The 19,489-nt window shown below is 39.5% G+C and overlaps 1 protein-coding gene across 2 annotated transcripts in view; it reads right to left on the reverse strand.

Annotated features, from left to right (window-relative positions):
* Window positions 1-1,737: 1,737 nt before the first annotated feature.
* Window positions 1,738-19,489, reverse strand: part of PHAF1 (phagosome assembly factor 1) — a 32,038-nt gene continuing 14,286 nt past the window's right edge. For both annotated transcript variants that reach the window (XM_065028914.1, XM_065028915.1), the window contains exons 7-17: window positions 16,216-16,310; window positions 14,770-14,867; window positions 12,956-13,068; window positions 10,827-10,960; window positions 10,168-10,251; window positions 9,414-9,496; window positions 8,568-8,611; window positions 7,251-7,294; window positions 5,853-5,911; window positions 4,226-4,298; window positions 1,738-3,769 (exon numbers count right to left, since the gene is read on the reverse strand). In XM_065028914.1, the coding sequence (XP_064884986.1) occupies window positions 3,680-3,769; window positions 4,226-4,298; window positions 5,853-5,911; window positions 7,251-7,294; window positions 8,568-8,611; window positions 9,414-9,496; window positions 10,168-10,251; window positions 10,827-10,960; window positions 12,956-13,068; window positions 14,770-14,867; window positions 16,216-16,310 (917 nt within the window). In that variant the 3' untranslated portion in view covers window positions 1,738-3,679. The remainder of the gene's footprint in view (window positions 3,770-4,225; window positions 4,299-5,852; window positions 5,912-7,250; window positions 7,295-8,567; window positions 8,612-9,413; window positions 9,497-10,167; window positions 10,252-10,826; window positions 10,961-12,955; window positions 13,069-14,769; window positions 14,868-16,215; window positions 16,311-19,489) is intronic.

The raw sequence follows: 19,489 nt of genomic DNA on the forward strand, positions 1-19,489 counted from the left end.
AAATGTAAGCAAATGAAATACTGTGGAAAATACTGCAACATTCAAGTTGAGCAGAGACACACACAGACTCTTCAATTTCTGCGCAAAAGGCACATATCAAAATTGGATCATGTGCACAATGTATTTTATTAAAAATGTAATTTTACTTAACATTGTATCAAACAGCTTTTTCATATGAAACCAAGATGATGGATCAACACACACATCACACACATGCATGCATCAAACCACACACAGACCTAACAAGGGCACTTGCTGGGATGGGATCCGACATGGCCCCAATCCCCGGGTTCCTTAGGGAGGGGATGGGAAAGGGGATGCACCCTGCCCAGCTGGCCCAGCAGAGCTCGAGCTGGCACCCTGAGCGCCCACCCCTGTCAGGAACAGCTTTGGGTTCAAGCAAACAGCCCCACACTTCCCCCCACACCATCCTCACCTTCTCCCCCATCGCTCCTCGATTCCCTGTTCCTCCCTCCCGTCAATCTGGAGATTCAAAACTGCCACCAGTTCCCACACACACGGTCTGAACCTTTTCACACCAGCAAGTCCTTAAGGCTCCACAGCAGCTTCCCTAAAGCATCCACACAGGAACAGCTTGGCTTAGTCCAAACGGCAGCAAACAAATCAAACCATCTCAGGAGTGAGCTCTGAGCAGCTCCCATCACAAAGGAACGGTGATGAAACCCCCAAGAGCTGCTCCACATCACCTCCCGTGTCCTTTGTCAGCTCTGCCTCTCCCCAAAGTCAAACGAATGCTCCACGCTCAGCCCATCAGCAGCGGACAAGACGCAAAGCTGCTTTTAATTTTTGTCTGCTACAGAGGAACTTTTCAAGACGAAGGGACTGACCTAGAGAAGTATGTATCTACACTAGGCTTTGCCTCAGAGCATTACCCGTGAAGATGGAGTCACCGTTAAACACTGACAGCCTGTCCCAAGGCCACGCTGCAGCAGCCTCCTGACCTCACGCTTCTGAGAAATTTCAACCGAATATGCTTGAAGCAGGATAGTGGTAGCATTGGCATATCCACGACTCAAACCATCCCATCAAGAATTTACCTCTTCCTGCAGCTAATCTGGAGCCTTTACTAGAAAAGGATTAACTAAAATCAATTATCAGCAGGATTGCTGTCATGTTTTAGTAACAAGAATAAGCACACACACCATCTCAGTAACAGAGATGGTAGAATTCTCCAAGAGCACGCTCAGCGAGGTTATTTTATATTACTGAGGGATGGTGGAAGAGGGAGAGCAAAGTGCTCTGCCCTACGTGACCCCGCAGCGCAGGAGGGACGCGAATGGCACCAGGAGTTTCAGTGCTGCTCTACTGAAGTACCTTGGGGCACGAGAAAGCAGCAGAATTCACGTTTGCTCCCTTTGCTGCAGAATTTCTTCCATCCTGTTGCAGGATATTCACACTCTTGATTGATTTTAATGATACCCAAGGGCTGCCGTGAGTGTAACAATCACGTTTTTGAACACAATACAGAAGCCGCGGTGTTATTTATTGTATTTAAAGACTTTCCTTCTCCACTTCAGGGTAACAATTTATAATATACTTTCACGTGTCTACTAGGAAACAGACTGCAATTATGTTAGTTTTTATACTGCTTCTTTGGAGAACAGACTGTATTGGCTCTGAAGGAGGAACACTAGTCATATACATTAAATGTAACGTCTGAAAGACAGTAAAATAAAGGGACTGATTGGTAAGGAAAAAAAGCAAAAACATCCAGGATTTTATTACAAAAACACCCAGCAACTGTATTTAACACAAAAACAGTAACTGAGAGTCTCATTTTATTTTTCTTTCAGTGTACATGCTCATTATTATTCCATTTAATTTACAGAAGGGCTATGTAAAATGAAATTAAAATTAGAGAGGAAACAAAAGGAAGGTTGAGGCATAGGATTTTCTTAGCAAGCAATGATCACAGGAGACAGCACAGATTGAACAGGGATTCAACAGGAGTGACACCTAGGGATAAACGTAAACAGTAACTTTTTCCTTATCCATTAGATTCTCCGTGGGGCTTTTTTGTTTGTTTTAGCAAAACAGCTTAGAGTATCACAGTATACAGGAAGACTAAATGGCAAAGAACATCTCACACACACACACATTTATCCCTGCTACTGGTCCAGGATCCACAACTTCAGTTAACATTCGATTTCCTATCTCTCATTCATTGATAAACTATACAGGATTACACTGTACATGGAGTTAAAATTACAAAAATGTCATATTTACAAAATCTGTACACACATAGTAAAACTCACAAAATTGTCATCTATGTATCACAAGTTGCTACACCAAAATATTAAAAATGGGATAAAATTATACATTTCTCTTGTCCATTTTTAAAAAGGGTTCAATATTTCAAAGACAGACCACCTATTTTCCCCCAAATAAGACTGGTAAGAGAACTAGAAACCTAAAGTATCCTCCTGGGATAAAATGTCGCGAGCAGCATCTCCCAACTAGAAAGAAGCCTAAATCCTGTCTGCTGGGGTGGGGTGTGCAGTTAGCATTATGTACAGAAATGGTGAAACCACAACAAGGATGTCTTTGGCTAAACCTTTGGCATAAATTAAAATCATACATCAAAAGTTACAGAAAAAGGTTTTCTTGGTGATGGCAGAGCCCGGGAATTTCTTTACGAGATACCATTATATACAGCTTTCCTTTCTCTAAGGAAACAGAGTAGGAAGAAGGGATTTTGGAACAGAGGCAAATGAGGCAATGCTATTTCTTCGTTACATTTTTCTGTAGTATGAAAAATCATATCAAAGCTTTTCACTAAAACATAATTCAGGCATAGAAACAACCTCTTCCAGATTTTTTTTTGAAACTGCATATGAAAAAAAAAATTAGTAAACCAGCCATGGCAGAAAAAAATAGTTTCAGCATATCAAGTACATATTAGTGCAGGAAGGTGGATAAATTTGATCCACTGTATAAATAAGCTTTATGCGCAGCGTACATTAAATAACCATCACACCCCACTCACACCCAGTACACAGATGCTCCTCAGTGAAGATAAACGTTTATCAAGTAATTAAAGTGTATGTAGTGCAAATGTTACAACCAAGTATTATGCACATGCTACTTGCTTGGTTTAAAGTTACACAAAGATGTGGTGCCTGAAATCATGGACATATATACATCCTTGTCACACTTGGTACAATGTCCTAAGCCACAGAAATACCGATGTGTTTATATCTATATATATATACACACACGTTTTCTTAAAATGTGACCACCACATCAATACGGTAACACAAACAGACTAAAATCAATACCTGCTTCCAGATGCTCCAAGGCTCAGAAAGTTTGTGCTTCTAACTCTTGCAGTCATTATATGCCCCTCTTCCATCCCCCCCTTCTGCCAGCTGAGAAGGAGGGACAGTCTCTTCGGGTCTGTGCTGCATAGGATGAGGGCAACCGAGAGGAATAAACGACGGCACAGGCGCCTAAGCTGCTTTCCTCCATCAACAGTTCCATGCCCCATGATGAAGGGTTGAGAGAATTCCCCTTCCACCCCGCTCCTGGGTGGAAAGGCTTGTTGAAAAAAAAATAAAATAAAAATCATAACGTGCTTTCCATATTATAAGTGGCAGCAAATCAAGGCACGCTGTACTAATTTTGTAGCATTGAGATTAGCTGACTTTGCAGGGGACGCTCACTGGGGAAGGTCCGATGTTCTCAACTGGCTGCTGGGCCGCGTTGGGCCATAGAGAGTAACAGAAGCTATGTGATTATTCTGCATCACCTGCAAAAGGACGGCAGGGAAAAAGGGCAATTAAAAGAACTGTACACCAAACAGGAACTCAGAAGAGTGAAAATGGTGAATACGGAACTGATCTGCCTGAAAAAAGAAATCCCAACAACCAAAGAAAGCAACAAGCTCTTGGCTAGTTCCTAAGAACGGTCTCTAGATTTCCACGACACGTTTAAACACCAGCATGCTCCACCACTACTCAGAGCCGAGCGCATGCATCTCCTGCTAGTATGAGTTCTAGGTGATAAACGCGAAGTCCCAGGGCTAGCATGCAAACGTGCAACCTCAGAGAAGAGACTGGAAAGTTGCCTGTTTCTGCCAATAAGCTCTAAAAATGCAGCCACTCCCAAGCGCTGGCTTTTCTTGAAAGGGGAAATAAGAAGCCAGTAGTAATAATAGCAAACTCCTCATCTTCTCTTGCTCAAATATGAAAGTTTTTCACCTAACCTCAAAGATCATTCGTTGCAGTCCAAAGCAAAAGGTTGACCCAAATGGGTTAGTGTTGTTCGGAGATGATGACCTGAGCAGAAAATAGGGGAAAAAGAAAAAAAAAAGATGTGTGAGGATCAGGAACTTCTTAGGAAAGAATAATCACTCTGTAATACAAGGCAAATTATGGCATCTTTATAACGGCCTTCATCAAAAGAAAGTAAATCTATGTTATGCAGCATCACTGCTGGATTCCAAGTGAGCCTGAGGACACCTTTGCTCAGTGTCACAGAGCTGTTCTTAATACTCTGGGAGAGAGTAATCAAAAACCTGCTAACAACCTCTACAGGAAAACTCTCTTTCACTGACCTTAAGCAGGAAGAACCCTGAAAATCAGCAGACACACAGGAAGAGAAAAGCACCATGTAATTTATTACAAATTATTTTTGGGCAAGATCCTTTCCCACTCTTCAATCAACTTTATTTCCCAGCCTCTACCAAATGCATTTACTATATGCTGTCTATTAACTCACTGGTTTTATCATGTTGAAAAATCATCCTGTAAGATGTTGAAATAGAATAATCCAAATTTTATTAAACAGTATTTTTACAATTAATGTATCACTTGTCCTTCAGATATTCTAGATATTTTTGGATTATACATAGGACAATAGCAGACTCTGACTGCAATGGATTTTAGATCACAGCCAATTGCCTTCCCCCCCCCCCCAATATTTACCTTTTGGCCTTTCTTGTAACTGGTCAGTTTCTCAAATTGCATGTCTGAGACATTTGAGATGTGCTCAGTAAAGCAAACTGTGGTTGAACTACTTGCTACAACACAGATGAAAAATAGAAGGGCTCTATGTAATCACTGTTTCACCTCAGCTTTACTTTACGTGTCTTCTGTTCTAACAATCTCATTGGAATAAAACAGGAGTACAGTGGAACAAAGGGCACAATGATTTAGGGGAGGTGAGGGAGGAGGCGGAAATCAGACTCAAAATCATAGGAAAGCCTCATGAAAATACCTTGTTAGGTATATCTGAAACTGCTGCAGTATTTTCGCAGCACCCATGACCCACACTTGTCTCAGGATACATCGCACTTTCATTTAATTATCACAGAATGATGGCACCGCGAGCAGGTAATGCCTGTTGAATCCAACACCGCACTCAGCCCCTGCAGGAACTCGCTATTCTACCTTCAGTCAGCCTGAAAGAACTGCAGAGCACCTACGTATCTTCATAAAAGCAAAACTCCTCCAGACAGACTGTTATCATATACACTACACACTGTGCTACACAATGTCATGTTGTTGAAATGCATGTGAACAGTATATTAAAAAAAGTCTATGCTATTTATTACACGTGAACGGAGAAACTTCTTTACATGCTGCTTTGCTCTTCTCCAGACGTTACAGTTCAAGGAACTTTGGAAATTGGATTATAAAATTTTCCAAGGTGTCATTCTGCATGTCAGTCTGTTGTCTGAGAGCACCTATCCAGCCTTGTTAGTAGTCACAAAGTCTGAAACTATCAGCGAAGCATCCTAAAAGTAACTAGTGCAATCACCACCCTTCCTCTGCCTAAACAAATCCTCTGGTATCAGCTCAATCCCTGCAAGGAAAAGAGAGATTCTTTACCTGTGAAGTACCACTGGCTTTTCTACAGGGTGCCCCAGGAGATCCTGAATACTGTCCCACTGTAAATATATCAAAGACTTTGTGTTAAAATGAAGCATGGAAAATCCTTCATTTTATCTAGGAAGAGTGTCATGTACATTTTGTCTGTGACATGCTCATTTGCCAAATAACACAGAGGTTCTATTTACAGAACTATTTTCTAACTGAAGCCATACTCAGTAATGACAACTATCCATTACTAGGGCTAAAAAATCCTCTCAGGGTTTCTTCTAATTTTGTCCCAAACCAGCATTGGATTAGAATTATTAATATAAAAGAATTCGATGGGTCCTATGGGTAAAATGTAGCTGGAAAGTCTTGCAGTATTTCAGGGACATCTTGGAGAACAAAGCAGCTGCAGGAAACCTCAGCATAATATCCTCTTACGTACCTTTGCAGAGGGAAAAATATCATAGCTGCTACCTCTCCAAAAAAGCCCTTCCTTGATTTAAGTGACAAGTTTAGAAAAGAAGAGAGTTGCACTATTGAACAACTGGGAATGTCCAGCAGTTTTCATCACTCTGAGCAGACTTAACAAGAAGCTGCAACAAGGACTGAAGTAAGTCAAAGCAATAAAGGCTGTAAGTAACTCAAACCAAAAAGCAAAGAATGGCAGCTTCCAGGTTGCTGATTCCATTTTTTTCATCCCAGTATGGGCCCCAAAATTCACCAAGGAAAGTCTTTATTTGGTACCCCAGGAGCCAAGAGAGCATCACCAACCCTGGTTGAATGTTAACTGTGGAGACGCTGCTTTTTGAGCTTAATGTAGCTCTCAAACATGCAGCAACAACTGCCCAGCTGGGAACTTGATTTAAGTGGTAAGGCCACACTGTCTCCCAGGAGTCCACTGTCACCAGGAGGTGTCACACGAGCAGTGACATTTTTGTAAGGCCTGCTGCTGCTGCCTGAGAAATGTCCCATTACTGGCACCCTTCAGAACAAGTGGAAGGACACTGGACCCTCTTGGTTAAATACTACATGTCTTCAAGAGCTACATTAACTAGAAAGACTCTGAAAATTTTGTTCAGAAATCTCTCTTTCAGCTAACATTCAGCCATCACTGCTGTCACTTTCCCATATCACTTATTTCGCTGTTCTATTTCTACCTGCAGGTGTCTTAAAATGAAAAGTATGCAATAATTTAGTTTATTTGAAGTGTGCTATTACAAATGCCTTTAATCCTGAACACAAGATGTTTAAACCACAAAATATACATTAACTTTTGGCCTTCAACTTTTCTATTTTCAAACCAACACAGCACAATGGCTATTATTTCTTGAAAGTGTACTTTATATTCAACACAAATCATTTATATGGTTTAAGAATAGATGGAAAACATTCGTTTCTGCATAGATTTACCTTGCTGTACGTTGTACATGTTTCAGTCTGTGAATCAGCACTATCTATGAAAGAAAAACAGAAAAGCCTTTATAGTTTAGGCTTGAACAGTCTCTTATATAATCTTTTGTTTTGGGATGTTAGTTCAGATAGCAGGAGACATACAAGCAGTAGATCAGTTCATACACAAATTTACCAGCATTTACTAGCAACCAGAATTGTCAACAACATTGATTAAATGCCAGTTAAGGTGATTAAACAAATCTATTTACAAACAAAACCCCAGACATATTCAGAAGAGATTTTACTTGAAATGAATAAAAATAATCACACATGAATGCCTTTGAAGCACTGAACAATAACCTAATGGAAAATAATTTTAAAAGTGAGAACATTCATGCTTATTCTCTTGACTGAAGTACAAATTAACTGTCATATAAGCTTGGATATACAGACATTGTTTTTCCATTTTTTTTTATTCCTCTACATGCTCAAGCTGCTGTGACAGCCACAGGAGAGTTGCACTTCACACAGGGAAGCGCCTTCAGGGAAAACCAACCAAAATGAAGAAAGCATCCCCGGGCAAAACCTTAAGTCAGCATCCAGTATTCCCTGGATAATCAAAATCCACACTTCCCCAGTACACCTGTTAATTTTTACTTAAAAAAATAAGTCTACCCTGATCACTATCATCTTCAATCAAACAAGTTTCCCCATACTTTGTTGAGACTACTTACACATACAGAGCCGAGGGCATCTAAGTATCTTCTAGAATTCAGAACTACTGAATTAATTGTATTTTTTTCAAGTGGAGATTTTCAAGTGAACACAACAGACATATTTTGTCTATAGTGCATAGAATCAACATATTCTGAATGTTTGTTTTCGTTCCCAGCTAAACCAGTTCAAATTAAATAGCATGAATAAACCTTTCAAGAGCAAGTTCAGGATTAAAAAGTTTAACAGTGGATTGGACACACCAGCTCAAACTAACACTGCCTGACAGATTTTGAGCCTCCAAGCACAAGGTAATTGATTTTAGCAGAGTAGCAGAATTACAGAAAATTAGTGATGTTGGAGCTAAATATTTGTATGATCCAAGTAAGTAAACAAGGTAGTGTTGGTAAAATCAGAGAACTGCTAATTTGTCCTGAAGTATCTTTTCCTATTGACAAATAGAAACTTAGCTCAAAAATTTCTCCTCCGTCTCCATGACTTTTGCTGTTGGCATCCTCTGATAATGAGAGATGCATCAGAAATGAAAGCTGATCGTACCTCCTGCTTTGAGCACTTGGTGGTACAAGCCCCCTGAAGCAGGACAAGACATGAACTACTCACCTCGCTTAATGACTAGTGGAATCTTGAATTCACAGCGATGGTAACTAAAAAGTGCAAATTGTAAAGCTATTAGAAAACAGAAGAGCCAAAATAAACGGCATAGCGCAAACTCAGGGCTCTTAATAACCAGTTTAATGAAAAGTCACATGAATAATAAAATGAAAGTCCCGATGCTAACAGATTTAGAAGAAAAGTTCTCATTTCTATGTTCTACACCAAAAAAGCCAGCAGCCTAGCCACGTCCTGACATGATTTTCTAAAGGATACAAAAGGACCTTCAGCACAAATTACTCTGCTGTTACACAGAGTGGATGGAGAAATACTCACCTTACAAACAGTACTATAGATTTATAGATTACGACAAGTGCCTAAAAACATGTTCACTTCAATCAGACATCCAATCACTTATTCCTTAGCTCATATTACTCCCCTAAAGAGTTTACATTTTAGAAGTCCTAAAATATGTTCAGAAGCATGAGAGATTCTTTTTTTTTTAAACCACTAACTGAAATAGTGTCAGGAAAAAACCAGCAGCCTGCCTACCAGTAAATGGACACCCTTGTTAATACAAAGTTTGCTGCTAGCAAGAGAGTTTGCACATTACGGCTGGACCAAGAGCTACCTGACCTCATTTACTGCTTTAAGACATACTTGATAAAATAAAGGCATTTAAAAGTAAAAAGGTCATTAAAAAATGCACTAATAACGATGGCTGAGAACTCCACAGGTTACCGGATACACCAAAAACACTTGGGGAAAAAATACTGGAACTCTATCAAGGGAACACAAGATTTCTTTTTCAGGTGTTTTAAAATATTCTTTAACAGATCAGTTCTTTACACTCACATGTTAAAGTTGTAATGACCAGGATAATTTGTATGTAGGACAAATTTCTTCACCTTGTGAGTGTTTGCGTCAAAGAGGATATCCTGTTGAACAAAAACAAGACAGACATGAAACACTTTGTATAGAGGAAGGTGCCTTTCCCAAACTAACCTTAGTTAGTGATATGTATTTATCTCATTGGAAACCAATGGATCTATGAAAAGTAGTATTTGTAAGTATTGAAAAGATCATTTGTAAATTCAAATAAACACACATTTCCTCCAGCACTCAATCACAACCGCAGTTTCATTTGTTCACGTTGGAAAGTTTTCTAAGGAGGTGTTGTTTGCATATTATTTACAGTAGAGAAAAGCTAAATAGCTGTAAGGAGGGACATGAAGGTTGACCTACATCTCACAACTCAGCAAACTTTCATAATTGATACACCTCTCTCAGTTCTGTGGGACAGGAACAGAGATTTCAGAAACAAGAACTAGTATATCTACAAATCAGACATGGCAGAGGGAGAAAACCCAAGAGAAGGCCCAAGCGCCAACATAAGGAGCCCTTCAGCGACTGGTGGAGATGATAAAACGCTACTGATGGAATTCGCAAGAGAAAAGCCAGTGTTGTGCTTCATATCCAGAGGTTCCTAAGGCAGCCATCAAGAGTTTTGTAGTCTCTCATTTCCCACAGCCTCTGACCTTTGGAAAGGATTGCTGTGCAGCGAAATCAAAACTTCACATGAATTTGATTATGAAAGCTTCCCACTCACCACTCCAAGTGTGAAATAATTGAAGAAGTAGTCATTGCACTTTGATGGGACCTGCTTATGGGGCGAGGGCGAGTGGATTTTCATCTGCAAAAAACACATTTTTGTGATGTATTTAATAACGCTCACAAAGATGAATGCCATTAACAACATCACTACATTCAAACAAACTGCCATAATCTCATTTGAAGCCCTTGTTCAAATACGTGAGACGCTGTGCTTCATGACAGGACCATCGGCTGCTTGCAGCAGCACGACAACACATTAGGGTTTTGCTCCTTTTTAGTTATCTGAAGTACAAGGTATCCTCACATGCTGCTATGTAAAAACATCAGGAAAGGATCAAAGTATACGATAAAGTCATTTTACATAAAATATAATTTAAAAATAGGTAGCACACACTTGCTAAGGCTCATTTGGATTCAATTTTTAAACCAGTTTAAATGATAAAAAATTAAACAGATTTGCATCCATTTAAGTTAAAAAAGCTTTTTAAATATCAAATTATGTAACAGTTTATCCCAGTCTATTATATGTCAAGTGAAGCACTCATAATTTGTACTACACAGAAGTTTCCCTTCACTGGCCTGGCAAAACACAGGCCCTGTGATTAAACTGAGACAGCACTGAACAAAGTCCTGTGACTGAATCCGTTCCCTCACCTTATCTTCAGACTTGTAGAAGACTTTGTGCGGAGACCCCAGGGTGCTCAGCACATCCTGGCACGAATCACCAAAGTACACACAACGCTCAAATACCCGCATCTTGGCGTCGGCTAAAACACCCGGGCCACAACCTGGGGAATGGAAAACAACTCAAAATTCATCCTTCCTGATCAGGAAACACATCTGCAAATCAACACCAAAAGCTTAGCATTCCTCTATTTATCACAAAACAGCTGCATTTTTAGTCAACAGTGCCAAATTAAATTTAACCCTTTATTTTGCAAGAGTTTAAATGCTTCTTATCAAAGTGATGTATGTGCTGACTGCTGCACAGATCCCCATCTTAACCTCCAGCTTCAGCACTGCTCTCTTCGCTTCCTGCTGTTCAAATGAATGTGACTTGTTTTCCTAGTCAATCTCAATTTCATCAGCTGATTATTAGCAAAGTACCAGGAAATATTTCTATCTTTAAAATATTCTACTGTAGCAACTAAAGATGTAGCTCCAGCTAAAAAAAAAGAGTAAAGCCCATGAAGTGAGATTTCTCATTCATATTAACTGTATCAGACAACATACATTCTTTACTCAAGATTCCCATAGCTTATTAAATCAGCAGCAAGTATGTCCCTATGCAAACAATGTTAAAAATGGATCTTACTGAACTGCCATTACATAGATGAATGGCTGACGCCGGTTACTAGATGTTAAGAAATGGAAAGATCTTACAGTGTGTGGCCCCATTTGCTTTCAGGAATGCACCATCTTGCATTTACGAGAATGCACATACATGTATGCAGCAATTACTGCAAAATACAGGATGTACACACTTAGCTTTTCTCACTATACATTATTTATGTAGCCATTTACCCAATAAAATAAATCACAAACATCTGATTGAGTCATCCTTGATTTCTGAAGCAAGAGTTACTTCCAATTACTAAACTTGCAGAGAAACTTGTGCTAGAACAGGTGTGTAATATGTTCTGCAAAGGAGTTTCTGCAAACTTCAGCAAGACAAGAACAACACGTGTCCAGATTGCCCCTCTGCAAGTTTTAGTCTGAACATTAGTGATGTATTTTCATAATTACTTTATTCATTGACAACATTTCCTTTAAGCTGCATATATATATTTTTAACTAAACTTGACACTCTACCTGAGAAGTATCCAATTTCTCAAAACCATTTACATTATTATGTTGTTATAGCTAACTCCTTGCCTAGTACACGAGGGGGATATATGTTCCCTGTCCTAGGCAGCTCTCCATTATCTTCCTCTGTAAAGAGAGAAGCAAAGTAACTTGAAAACATCTGCTCCATTTTTATTCATAATTTTTTATTCTTCATCTTAAATGTTCTCCTTTTTTAACTTCTGCATATTGGGAATGTATCCAAGTGCTTCCTCAATATACACACACCTAGTAATCAGAAAAGGTCAGAAGCTGAGCCTGCTAATAAAAATTGTTAAAAACATCTCAGTGTTTTTTCTTAAAAACATTGTCAAGTGTCAAGCTATGGTGACTGAACAAGGCTTCTTTGCAGTCATCATATCCTTCCCTAATTTCTAAGCCCTCCCCCATCTCTGAAAGTACACACAGGAAAAGGTATTCATCAGCCTCTGGCACTTTTGCGGCCATCTCCCACAGCAAATGAAAATGGAATTGAATTTAAAGTGCAGTCCAAGGCTGCAGCATTGATGCGGTCTCTTACTGGCATTTTTAAAAGCCTTCCAGAATTAATCACAAGTATATCAACATTATGCAGCTCACTGTGCATAAGGTTTCTTGATTTCTCTTTTTTTTTTTTCAGTGATGTAATTGCATCTGTTTTATTCTACAGATACACCTGAACACAAATTCCATTTCTGCAAAGAGACTCTAAGGACCTGGAACTACAGAGGGCATGGCTACAGTCCTCTGTGATTTCGCCAGGGCAATGCAGCAGCAGGTACACTCACTTTCATGGGGTTTTTATTGGGTTTTGTTTCCAATAGTTCAAAATAAGCTATATAGAACACTTTGAAATCACCTGTAAAATCACCACAAACAACCTATGCTTAATTTATACAGGTTTATCCCTCTTTTCCCGAGGAAAGCAACCGGTTCAATGTTCTAAGTGTCAATAATACCTGCGGTGAGCAGGCGAAGCCGTAAACCTGAGGGTCCAGTTCCATCTCGCAGAACATCAACGTTCTCAGCGTACACATTACCAAGGAAACAGCTGAGGGGCATCAAGGGAGCCCTGAAACCAATCATACAAAAAATGTGCAGAGGATTGGCTTTATCTTCACATTTTCCATTAACAAGCTGGTACCAGTTCACTGGAACAGCACGTTAATTTTGGCAAAGCTGCATTTAACTCAGACTGAAGACTAAAAGCTATATTAAACACAAGCATTATAAACTCTGGGGAGAAAGGAAGAGGAACAACAAGGCAGCACTCACACACAGGACCTTTGCTATTAATGAAACAAACAGCAAGTTTCAAAGACTCCAGAAATTACAAAAACTGTATCTAGCCTTTGGATACCTCCTATGAGGACACATCATTTCAGACTTTGCTCAGGGAAAATAGAAGTTGTCCAGTTTTTAATATACTTGCTCCTTGAACTAGGTGTATTACCCAAATGCAACGGAAAAGCCTTCTATGTGATGCTCTCCCTGCTCTTGGGATGGTACTACTCCATAGTCCAGAACAGGAATTCAGCTTGTGCAGGTACACCGCAAACAACTGTTCTGCTTTACTGGGCCAGTTCTCATTGTAATTCAATTACGAGAATATTTGAGAAGATTATAACAGCCCCAAGAAAGATATTTTCAATGGAAGGGCTGCTTTTTTGTGTGTTAGTTTGGAGATGCTCTGTAAAATTCACTTTTCTTCTCTGAATTTCTTCTCTGTGTGAATGATGTGAGCTGAAAGTCAGGCTTTGAGCTCTCATATACACACACCAGAGCCACTGGTGGTTTCACTAAAGCTCACCATGTCACAGATGGGCACAGACAACATTCTTCCGAAGGGCACTTATTTCTAATTAGGAGACAATGTCTGCATAAACAAGGTTCTCTCCCTTCTGAGCAGTAATTCACAGATGTGTTCATTTTCTCCTAGCAGTAAAACACAACTGCCTCTGCAAAAACTACCATCTGATCAGTTTGAGTATTCATAAGCTGAAAGGAAGAATTTACAGAGGTCTTTTCAATTTTTCTGTGAGTAAGGAACCCAAGGAACAAGGTTTTTAGAAAGAGCAAACCATCAGATGTTGTACAATAAATTACTGCTTAAAGGAAGACAGAATACAACACCATAGCAAACATTAACCATATTAAAATACAACCATTCCATTTGTATTAAGGCATGAAAATTAGTTTCCTCGGAATGCTAATTTCAGTCAGGTAACTGTGAATATATTGAATATATGATAGATGATGCATATTTAAGTCTGAAAAAAAATATATTTTTTAATTTTTGTATAATAAGAGTGTTTAAGACCCTCGGCAGGACCCTGCGACGACATACACAGTACCAGTGCACTACAAAATTACCAACTGCCTACACCAAGTTTGATTTGTCTAGGGAGAGGTCATCGGCATACAAAAAAAACACAGAGCAAGAATACCCTAACTGCATCTCCTACTAGATACACTACATTTCCTCCTTTGCTTTATTAATTCACTTTCAGGTCAACTGAATTAGCCTCCTACACTTTATATAAACATAAATCAAACAAACATTTGATTGTAAGCTCTGAGGACAACACCTATGGAAATTCAAGGGAGGGTGGTATCTAAAGGCATTCTGCACACTACCAAATTCATAAGAGACCCAAACTGAACTAAAAAACTATATGATTATATTTATATTTAGCATTTGCAAAGCCCGAAACAAAAGAGGAAGAAAAAGCATATTCTAAACGGTTAAAACAGCATGACCAGCTGTACGTACTTGGTATCCTGCAGACTGTTTCCGTTGTAGATGTACATACGTTTCACAGTCGCACCATGTGGAATTTGCAGAGAGGCTAAACCGTGGGCAAAGTTAGGCTGCGGATAGACAGAATCATTCGTGTTACATGACACAGGTCGAAGTGATAAATTACATCAGAAATGCAGTATATGCTTAGCAATTCAGAGAAGTTTCTAGCCAAAGACAAGGGGGAAAACCAACACCAAACCCCCATTCTAGATGGTGTTTCTTTACATTACACCACTCCTGGATTCCCAAGACGGGGTGAAATGCTCACTATGTTTATCCACCGAGAGATGGCACTAGCCTGACAATTAGCCACGCTGTGTACTGAGAATTCAAGTTTTCTTGGTCTGATCACTTTCAACTAGCAATTTTAAAGTATTGGTACTGATAGACTGCATCTGGTTTCTAACAAATAGGCTGTCCTAAAGGTAGAACTTTTTTTCTCTCCCACTGCCTTAATTTCAGCCTTTTAACACTACTTCTGGTTTGTAAAATGCTTTCATCTGATGAACAGATTCACTCACTAAATAGGTTTTCCGTTGTCCTTATCACCACATTCTTACACATACTGTTTTAACAGGGATTTTGAGTGCTCTCATCAAATAGAAGTCAGATCCATTCTTCAAGTGCAGTAAGAGCACATTTCTTTCAACTTTGAAGACAGCAAGGCCTTCTTTAAACACTGGCATTGGACAGAAAATGAACCAATTTTGTCTTTTTATGCTTCTTTTTATTCTAATCCCATACAGCATGCATTCTTTTTAACCGATAAGCCTAAATAATACAACTGAGGGCACTTCCATCTTCACACAAAACAAGATATAAACACTTACATTTTTGTGGAAATCACAGAAAACCTAATCTTGTTTTGACTATAGACACTGATTTCCAAATACTTCAGAGAATGCAGTAATACATTCAATTATTTAGTAACTCACCCAAACACTTGGTGAATATGCAAACAGGCATCACAAACAAAGCTCATTCATTTGACTTTCTAAAAGTACTCATACTGAAGGATACTTAAGACAAAAATGTATTTTATGAACTCTGTCCTAGTTTAGTTGCGTAATCAATTTGATGAGATTCAAAAATATCTGATAAAAGAACAGCCTTTCCGTAGATTGCTTAATATTTATGTATTTGCATAGCGAGTGCTCATATTTTTAGAAGCCTCCTTTCAACAACAGAATCACTAGTCCCAGTTCATGATACAAGTAGAATCTCTCAGCGCATGCCTTCTGCTAAAAGGAAGGAAAAATTTAACTTTGAAACACATGAATAAGAGTGCAACTGAGGACTTCCAAACTCCTTCCAAATTACTGGTTTCTTTGGCTCGCAGGCGAGATGCTGTAGGTGATATTTTGCAAGTGCCATAGAGGCAAAAAGACTATCCATTAACTAAGAAGTATCGCTGACCTCGTACTTCGGCGTTTCAGTCCAGGAGTCTAACTGAAAAGAAAACGACAGTCCTCTGAAATTGAGGTGAAAGAGTTGCTCAGCTGAATTATACACTAAAAGGGAAAAAAAAAAACAAACATAAAAAACAGTTACCAAAATAAACTTAAGAATCCTTCAGTTCAGATTAACAGCACTTTTATCACCTTAGTGAACTTACTACCTCTCAAGATGCAGGAGGAACACAATTACACAGGACAGTAAGTTTTCCTTTTAATTTGTTGCAGTAGAAATATAGCAATAAGAGAAACCTTAGACTCATTAAGAGCTACCTATGTAAGCCTGTAGGCACTAACCTATCCCTAACGATACAATTACACAATATGACACAATCAATTATACCTTCATACCCCTAAAGCAGTTTAAACAGCTACTACTAGTCCAAAACTATTCTGTTCATTGTTACACAAAACACTTGTACAACATTAACCAGAAAGTCTTTTAAAAAGATGTGCCCAGAACACCAATAAATTCTGTTATTTCGGACCACTGGAAAACACAATCCCGAGTGGGAGCTCACAGGTACCCCCTGCTACATCCACCTCCCCTCCCCAAGAGCAGCTCCCTCCTGCAAGCCCCAGTAACACAGCACAAGGAGGAAATGCTTCTGACATGCGGGTCCTAGGCCACTTACAATGAAAATTAAAAATAGTACCACCAGAACAAAGAGCAGTAATAAATCAGAACACGCACAGACTTCCAGCTGTCATCACGTCACAAGATGTCCTCATTTATTGCAATAAATTGCACATCATCAACTATAAACAGCAGTAAAAGTCATTTCAGTACTTACTCTAACAAGACAGACTGTTTTGTGAGACTATGGAAAGCTCAAAAACAATCCCAGGGGACTGGGAGCTTGGGAACAGTTTTGGCATTGATGCTACCAAACTTCAACCTGTGCCTGGCAGTCGCTGGGGGGAACACAGTGTTCTTCTAACACACAGAATCTGGTTCATTTGCAAAACAGTTTGAAAGCAGCAGAGGCAAAAAAAACAATAAAGCAACACTCCAACTAGAGAAGCTGTTTTCTTCCACTTTAGCAAAGGAAATTGCTTCAATATTCTTTTTTTTTCCTTCCAATTTTATATTTAAGATGACATAGCATAGAGAGAAAATGCATGTAATTACATTTCCTCTCTCTTCCCCCAAGTGTCTTTCAAATGTTCAACTTGAGAGACATGTCACAAGATCTCTGGACAATGCCAGACTGCCAGGACAGAAAAGTAATAGTTGAGCAATAAGCATTAAGCTTTCAAAAGTCATTATTTGCCTTTTCTGCAGAATGTGCTGGTTAAGAGCATTTTCCCTGCTTGTCACTCAAAAGAAAACGTGTGGGGAGAGGAAAATGTTTCGATCTGCAGGAAAATTACACAAATCTCTCTCATGTGATAAATTATGATGCATCTTTTCCAAAGCCCACAGCCAGCTGGAGAAGTGTTTTTCCCCTACTCATGCCAAGTGTGATATCTGATTATACAAATCGCCTCAGTTCCCATCCCTGCAATGTTTGTTGATGCTCAGACTTAAAGGGCAAGGAAAGTTTTTATCCTGAAGAAGTTCTCTCATGTCTCCCTCCAGGCCATATGTCACAACCATGTGATGAAACAAGATAAGTATTTTTATTATTATTTTTTAAAATTTATTTACTACATGGGTACCCTGGAGAATAATCCTGTTGAAAATTGCTGATAGAAGCAAAAAGACTCCTCCTTCGCTGCTGTGCTCTGGGTGAGGGCAAGGGAGAGTTTGCCTTCCAGGAAAGCAGCAGCGTGTGACCAGCTGGGAAATGTTTCTGCAGAGCAGGAGGGGACAAAGCCACCGACAGCAGCAAGGCTGCAGGAAGGACACAGTACTGATAAAAGCGGAGGCAGACCCACAAAGTCAAGTCTTCCTGGTATCAAGCACAAGACTCTTCTGGCACCTCAGGGGAGTGTGGGCAACCTCTGAAGTCTCTGAGAGGTCCAGAGCTCGCAGACAGGATCCTCCTGTCCTTGCAAGGCCGCTGTGGCAGGAGGGATGAATGTTCTTCTTCTACCTCATGACTTCAGCTCAATCCCATAGCCCTTATCCATGCTGAATGGCACTTCGGCAAACAGCCACGTCCAGAAGGACTCGGGACGGGATGAGATTTCAACAGAGCCACTGGCAAGAGCAAGCGCTTCCCAGCAGGAGGTCAGGTCAGAGAATCGTGGAAATGAGGGACAGAAAAAACAACCTTGGCTTGGATTAAGTTATTGACCTCCAAAGTGGTCATATTTCAATCAGCCCCATGACGAAGATACCAGCATGTTTCAAACTAACATTAGCCAAAAAGTAATGAAGCTGGTTGCGATATTCCTGATGACTCTTCTTTTTTAAAACCACTCATCTGGCAAAACCAAAACTGCTCACTGAAGCTCAGTTTCAACACAAAACAGTTGCTAACCTTTTGAAATATGTTTTGAAACTATCACTGTATCCTGTTGCAGGAAAGGTCTGCTGCAACCACCTTGGTTTTAAGTGAAAGAGGACATTTTGTTTGAAATGCTAGTGGAGGTAACACAGAGATAAACAAAATACTTTTAAAGGGCCGCATTGTGGTTTTGGAGGTGTACTGGTACAGAAGAAACAGTTATATCACACTTCCATTCCCGTAAACTGACATTTGGTACTTTTGTCACGTTAAGAGGAAGGTCCTCCATCCTCTCCCCACCCCAGCTCACATTTTTGTGGGCCATGAAAATATCATCCCTCCTGCATGCTGAAAACTACTCTGTTTTTTTCCTTTTCTGTTTCAGAAAACACAAAAAGTGTTATCAAAAACTTGCACTGCATGATACAGTTCAAACTGTTTATGACAGGAAGCTTAATATAGAACATTTACTTCTACTAAGTAGGCTGTTAATGGAAGATACTGGATTTCCAGTGAGGAAACTGAATTAGCAAATGCACTAGTGAAACGGTGACAGAGGCAACATTTTAACAAGTAAGTGTTCATATCTACATGCCACTGGATTAAAAGATGTTATGACAAACTATCATCAGATGAAGCAAGTGTGCAACTTTTCTTAATGGAATACAACAGGCACGCAAGATCTGGCAAATTCAGCACAAGGACATGTGGTGCCAAGCTACCCTTTTAAGTGCTTACCTACAATTTTATGCAGTAACAAAACATGCTATTCCTATCACAAGCAATGCTTGCAGCTGGATATGTATTTTTATGGTTCACAATACGACAATTTTGCAAGCA

Source organism: Columba livia, chromosome 13, assembly GCF_036013475.1.
Source record: "Columba livia isolate bColLiv1 breed racing homer chromosome 13, bColLiv1.pat.W.v2, whole genome shotgun sequence".
Taxonomy (NCBI): domain Eukaryota; kingdom Metazoa; phylum Chordata; class Aves; order Columbiformes; family Columbidae; genus Columba; species Columba livia.